Raw genomic sequence first — 6,799 nt, forward strand, 5'->3', positions numbered from 1 at the left:
TTCCCTAATATGTTTGTATAAAAGGTGTCACAATATTTGGGAACTATCGGATTTTCGATATTTCATCAAAAGCCAAAAGCTACCAGGCAATTTGTACTGCTAATATGCTGATTGTTTTATTGGTAGAAAAGTTAAGGGAAGATTTTTTTTTGTCATTTAATATTTTGTGTATACACCTAATAGGTACTTTGTTTTACTTTGCGTGAGTTTCAGAATTTGTTTGAAAATCTTCGAATTACATAATTTTCTTGCTGATTTTCCTGAAAGTAACAAACGGGATTCAAGAGTTTCAAGACCTACTTCAATTCTAGATTTTCACGCGATGTACAACGTGATGCCATTCCATTTTAATCTTGACCATGATCCAATCGTTGCCTACATACAGGCGTTTAGTATTGTCTGCACCTAATCATCTCTAATGTAATAAAACATCGTCGACGCCAAATCGATAGTAAGACGCTTTTTAATAGGTATAACTTGGTATAACTCAATAATTCAAATATTAAGCAACGATCGTCGCAGTTATTCTTCAAGAAAGGATTGATGCCTACTGATTATGAATAACACCTTGAGGACCAAATATTTCGACCAAATTTTACGCTTTTCTGCGAGACACGTGATTCGATTCTTGGAAAGGTTTCAGAAATAAAACGTAAATTCAAATGAGCTCCAAAAAGTGCATTATTCGATCTAACAGAGCTTGGTGAGGTTCAATTTAAAAGTCAGTACTAAGAGGTAGAATTTGGAAAGTCACGTGACGTGACTGACGCAATAAACGGCCCTATTCTGTTTGACATGAAGGCCTTTGGCATAAAAGCCGTTTGGCAAAATTATTTGGCATAATGGTCCTTTGGCATAATGAACATTTGGCATAATGGTTTTTTGGCTTAGCAGTAGTTTGGCATGAAAAAAATATAAAACTTCATCAAATAACATAACCGCAACGCGAAGCTTGAGGACCATACATCATTCTAGTTCGAACGCGCAGCGTGAGGATGCTTCCTCGTAGTTTTGATCCATGATTTTAGGACGACCTCGTTTTTCTAGTTTGATTCAAAGCTGCGAGAATGTCCAGTGCTCCTAGGTTTCCCCAATGTATATTATAAGGCAATTCCGTTTCCTATTTATTTATTTAGTAAGTTTTCATTCAAACAATTGAAACATGCCAAAAGTTAGTGCATAAAACATTATTTTTTTTAACGACTATTATGCCAAACTACCGTTATGCCAAACGACCATTATGCCAAATGACCATTGTGTCAAACGTCCATTATGTCAAACGACTTTATGCCAAACCATCTTTGTGTCAAACAGTATTATGCCAAACGGCATTATGCCAATCGTCTATAAAGTTAATTGTAACTAACAGGCTGCGTTGAAGTTGATAATCAATAAATTACAAAAAAACATACATTTGGGAAAACTTCTTCTTAAAAAATCGCTTTGAAAATATGGCATTTTGAAGTTCATCTACTCTAATGATTTGTATATTGGAATGTATATTTTTGTTATAATTTTTTCATGTAGGAAAATTTTAAAGTGATGGAAAAAAATCTTCAGAACACACTTTGTTAAATTTTTCAAACAATGTTTCATAACTCGATTTTTTTTAAATTTGTTTAGATAACAGCATTGTTGTTTTGTCTTATTTGGCTCATTTTTCTAAAACATTTGATATTTGTAAGACATTCCTGTTTCAAGATATAGCGAAGGAATCAAGTATCCCCAGCGATCGAGTACCCTCATTCTACCCTATACAATCCAATAAATCCCAATATTAAGACGAACTCAGAGTCACTTAAAAAAACAGTTTGGTCCAGCGATTCTCAAGCTGTAGCACTTCGAACTTTGAAATTCCCCTGTTTGGAATTCTTTGGGGTTCTTAATTTGCGAAAATTAGACTTGGAATTTAGGGACAAAAGCACATTTTTAGACACATGAAAACGTTTATTTCTAAACAAAACTTTTTATAGAAATTATTTGATAAGATCTAAATATAAAACATCTACTTGAAAACAATCGTTAAATAAAATTTTTACTATAAATTGAAGAAACCAATCCCAGGGCAGCAGAAATTTCTGCATACAGATTCTTCAACGACGGGAAACTCTACCACTTTGTTCCTCAATCGCGTGGAGACAAAAATGTGGTCGAATCTGTTGCTCTCGTTACTTCTTACCGATTGTTCCGGATAAAATACTCTTGACGTATCGATGAATCCAGAGGAAAGCAGTTTGGTCATCGCATAGCTATTCTCGCAGGTCGTACCGGAAGTTCTCGAGAGACACCGTTTTTTGTCAGTCCCATGGTGAGCCGTTGTGAAATTGCCACAAATTATGACAGGTTTCCGGAAATCTAGACTGAGGGCGTGGTTCCGAAGCCTGTCTTCCCACGATAGTTCTTTAAGACGAATGTCAGAATTTGGTGGCAGCGCACAAATAAGGAAAAACTTTTCAAATTCCGCAGTTATAATGAGGTCATCGAGATTCGGTACCTCAAATCCGTAAAGCACGTTCATTGGCATCGTCCTGGAGTAAATGGTTGCAACTTTCTGGTGTTTTTCGGAATGAAGCCAATATGGGTGATAACCTGGAAGTCGACGAACCTCACCGGGTGTTTTGTCAACGGAGTTCGTAGATTCTTGGATGCAAACAATATTTGGGCGTTCCTGAAGCATCACATCTAATGCTCCTTTTTCGATACAACGTGTCAGGTTATCCAACTTCAAGCTGATGAGGTGTAGATTATAAGGTTGGCTCGGTTTTTCATTCCATCGATAAGTTGAAACTTGATGTGAACTGATAAATGTTTCCACATGCTGGTGTTCATATGCTTCTGGATAAGCAACTATTTCTTCGTCAATGGGAAATGGTTTCTTAGACTTCCGAAGGATTTTTCGTAAAATAACTGAAATAAAAAGAATAAACGTTAGAAAAACCATATAGTTTTTCTTTCTTCATAAGATCATGAAATCCTGAGAAAATTAAACGAGAAAAAAAAATAGTTTCCTTCAAATTTCTCTACTTTTTATATTTCTTAACTTCCATCATCTCTCACTTCCAATCTATTGAATATTGATACTTACATTTACGGAGTTTATGGAGGACACTTCTTTTTTTCACAGCCATTTTTTCAAACTATGGTTCAAGGAAGGAATTGTTTAGCTTCGTAACTTTTGCTTTTCTGGTGATGAATACAGACAGTGCATAAATTTGTGTCAGACTTTCATATTTAAATACTTCTGATTTAGTTCAACCTAGGCCTACTTTTCTTTCACGCTCTGAAAATGAAACAGGTAAAGTTAAAACTGGTAAAACTAAATTCTATCTCCTACACAAGCAAGTGCGGGTGTAGGTACTTAACTTTTCTCAAGTTTTATTCTCAGTTCAAGCGATATTGAATTTTTTCATTTTAAAAGTATTATTTATGATTTGAAATCCATCTTTCAGATTTATGTATTAATAATTTTCAATGACTCCTTGAAATAACAATGTTAAATATGTGAGGTGGATGTGGAGAACTAGGCATTGATTTTTAAAACATGCTCAATTCTCAACATTTTAGTTTGGTTCAGTTAAAAAAAAAATTCAAAAAAGCTCTCCCTCACAGATTTTTTTGATTCTTATTCTTGTTTACGAAGAATAATTTTTCTATTCTACTCAGTTGAATTTAAATAATAAGTAACTGCGGAACTTAAAAATAAAACAAGTCTCAAGCACTTCAAATACTCACTGTTTTCCGACCACTTTTGTTTCCCATGTTAGATGAGCCCGAACGATGTTTCCGAAAGAGTTGTGAAATCGTCTCTGGTAATTCTTTTTATTAAGAGTTCAGTTACTCAAACTCGAGGTGTATCATTCAAATGACTTGGTAATTATTGAATAAAAATTTATCCATTGCTACATGTCCACCAACAACCTGTATTATATCTAAATCCGATATTGTCGTCCAAAACAGCCGACCATAGACAAAAGCTTCTTTTAGAACTTGGCTCGGATGCTTTGAACCCAGAGAATATTTACTTGGTTGTGTTTCTGTGAGAAAGAGCCCCGGATTAGTATTGATTCAGCTGATTATTTTCTGATATATTGAGAAAAAACAGTGACAGTGAGCTGCTGACATATCAGATGCTGGATCAAATGTGTTGAAATGTACTTTTAAAAAGTATCAACTCAGATTGATATGAAACTGGAAATAAAGTGCTTAAGTTGATTTTTCCATTATGTATGTTTGAATCCAAAGGTGTCCAATGATTTTGAGTCTTATCACGTCATTAGTAACGTGTTTTATCATTGCTTGTGTTGCGCGAGCAATCCCATTAAAATAGTTTCTATCTCCTTAATTGTGTTGATAGTATAAGCTCCGGCGCTTTCTTTAGTTCTCAAAAATGATTCTCACAAAGCAATTGATGACTAGGTATTACTCTGTTGTTACTGTGAAGCTTATTCTGCACGACGTTTGCGAAGTATAAAAATTACTAAAACGAATAATAGCAAAGCTTTACTCTATTAGATAATCTTGTAGAGAAAACTCACTTTCCCGAAAATCATGAGTCAATCTCAAGTCCCTCAAACATAACTACAAACAAGCGAAACAAGTTACAAGTAATTCTGGTAGATTTAAGTATATGAATTATGTTACGTGTTCTTATAGGAAAAGCCATGGTTAGTCGCGAAAATTTGTCACAAAGCGTTAAAAAGTTAGTATTGCTTATTGCAGGAAAACAAATTGTCTGGAAATGTGGGATTTAGTTTCATTAATTCCACGATGACTAGTTTTATGTTGCCTTTGGATAATAAGGATTGTTCTATTTCTTCTGTAACGTCTATTCTAAAGGCGACTGTTAAACTGAAAAATTCTGTTGCCCCGGGCTCCGATGGTGGAGCAGCTACTTTCTTTAAATGCTTTATCCTTCATTTAGAATTCCTATCAAACGCATATTTGACGCACCGCTAGACAAAGCTATCTTTCCGTCCTTGTGGAATAATGCTTTTATGTTCCCGGTTTACAAAAAAAGGTGAAAGGAGGGTTATTAATAACTACAGAGGAATATCGGCTTTGTGTGCAGTAGCTAAATTGTTTGAACTCGTTATCTTTGACCCAATTTTCACGTTTTGCAAGCAATATATTTGTAATGATCAACATGGATTAAGCTCAAGCGCTCTACGACTACGAACTTATTGACATTTACATAATTTTTGCAAGTCGATGCAATTTTCACCGATTTGTCTGCTGCTTTTGACAAGGTGAATGCCAAAATAGCTATTGCGAAGCTGGAGAGACTGGGAATTTGCGGGCCCTATTAGATTGGTTTCGCAGTTAACTCATTGGACGCAAAATCTCTGTAGGATATGGTAACTCATGTTCCAAACAATTCTCTGCCATATCAGGCGTGCCTCAAGGCAGCCACATAGGCCCAGTAGTGTTCCTTAATTAACTTCAATGACGTGCTTTTACTACTTGAGGGTACAAAACTCGTCTATACGGATGATCTAAAGCTTTTCTACACTATAAAATTTTCTGCAGATACCGTAATTTTACAGCGACAGTTTGACAATTTTGCCAAATGGTGCGACGACAACTGCCTGCCACTAAACCTCAAAAAATGCTTTGTCATCTCCTTTTCCCGTTAACGGCTTCCCGTAACTGCTGATTATTTTCTTGGAAACCAAACAATTGCATGAACAAAACACTTAAATGATCTGGGTGTAATTCTTGACTAACAGGTAGACTTTAAGACGCAAACTAACTATGCAGTCGACAAAGCATCGAGAAGTTTGGGATTTATCTTTCGCGTGACTAAAGACTTTAAAGACATTTACTGCCTGAAAAGTCTCTATTGTAGCCTTGTCCGCTCAATCTTGGAGTATGCATCTGCTGTATGGAGTCCCTATTATCAGAATGGTGCTGATCGAATCGAGGCCACCCAAAGACGCTTTATGCGTTATGCTTTGAAACACTTGAATTGGCAAGATCCGTTTCGCCTTCCACGATAAGAGAATCGTTGCTACCTCATATCCTTGGACACGCTCCAAGCCCGATGAGCTGCCATTCGAGCATAATTTGTTTCCGATCTTCTGGCTTCGAATATAGACTACCCCATGCTGCTGGAAACTATCAACCTGTGCGTACGACCTCCAGGACTAAGAAATCGGAACCTTCAGCTTCACATTCCTCTTCGCCAGAACAACTATGGAGCCAATAGTGCCCTGATTAGTATTACAAGAGCATTCAAGTGTTTTTCAGAGCTCTTCGACTTTGATACCTCCAAGAATATGTTTAACAGAAGAATTCTAGCGATGTTAAGAACTGTGTAGTCTGTAGTATATACTTTTTTTGTTAATTTATATTAATGTTACTTTTAAGTCTAATCGTTAGGATCAACACGTGATCTTATGTTTTATGCATCGTCAATCAATCATCATCATCATTTTTCTTCCTAAATAAATTGAATTATAATAAAACAAAAAAGCAATTTTTTTTTCAATTTCATTAAGATTTGTTAGAGCATCAGTTATCAATGATTGATTTCACTTAAAACTGATTCATTTTTAAACATATAAAGTACATTATGTTTAAAAATAAGTGTTGACAAACATGTCAGAAATTCGGCTCGGCTCGGCGGAATTTCGTCTTAAATCACTCTCTAGGCCTTAGACATTTCATTTTATGGTTTTATATGACGTTCACGAATTGAAACCAATAGATTGTAGATTTCGATTTGCAATTCAGTTAATACCATCTGTATTGAAACTCAAATCTTGTCACACAAAACACATCACTCGTGTTTAAAATGGGT

General features: G+C 35.5%; 1 protein-coding gene across 1 annotated transcript; it reads right to left on the minus strand.

The window, feature by feature from the left end:
• Positions 1–1,943: 1,943 nt before the first annotated feature.
• Positions 1,944–3,980, minus strand: LOC129757423 (recombination repair protein 1-like). Its single transcript, XM_055754644.1, has 3 exons — positions 3,733–3,980; positions 3,086–3,280; positions 1,944–2,907 (listed from the first exon to the last, which is right to left on the minus strand). Exons 2-3 carry the CDS (start codon positions 3,126–3,128, stop codon positions 2,039–2,041), a joined length of 912 nt encoding a protein of 303 aa, XP_055610619.1. The 5' UTR covers positions 3,129–3,280; positions 3,733–3,980; the 3' UTR covers positions 1,944–2,038.
• Between the last annotated feature and the right edge of the window lie 2,819 nt (positions 3,981–6,799).

This window comes from Uranotaenia lowii, chromosome 3 (genome assembly GCF_029784155.1).
Source record: "Uranotaenia lowii strain MFRU-FL chromosome 3, ASM2978415v1, whole genome shotgun sequence".
Lineage (NCBI taxonomy): Eukaryota > Metazoa > Arthropoda > Insecta > Diptera > Culicidae > Uranotaenia > Uranotaenia lowii.

What these genes read in the sequence shown, in the direction of transcription:
- LOC129757423 (XM_055754644.1), bottom strand. Translation starts at nt 3,128, where the DNA reads ATGGCTGTGAAAAAAAGAAGTGTCCTCCATAAACTCCGTAAAT. An exon ending in CCTCCATAAACTCCGTAAAT is followed by an intron (nt 2,908 to 3,085) that starts GTAAGTATCAAT and finishes TTTTTATTTCAG; the next exon opens with TTATTTTACGAAAAATCCTT.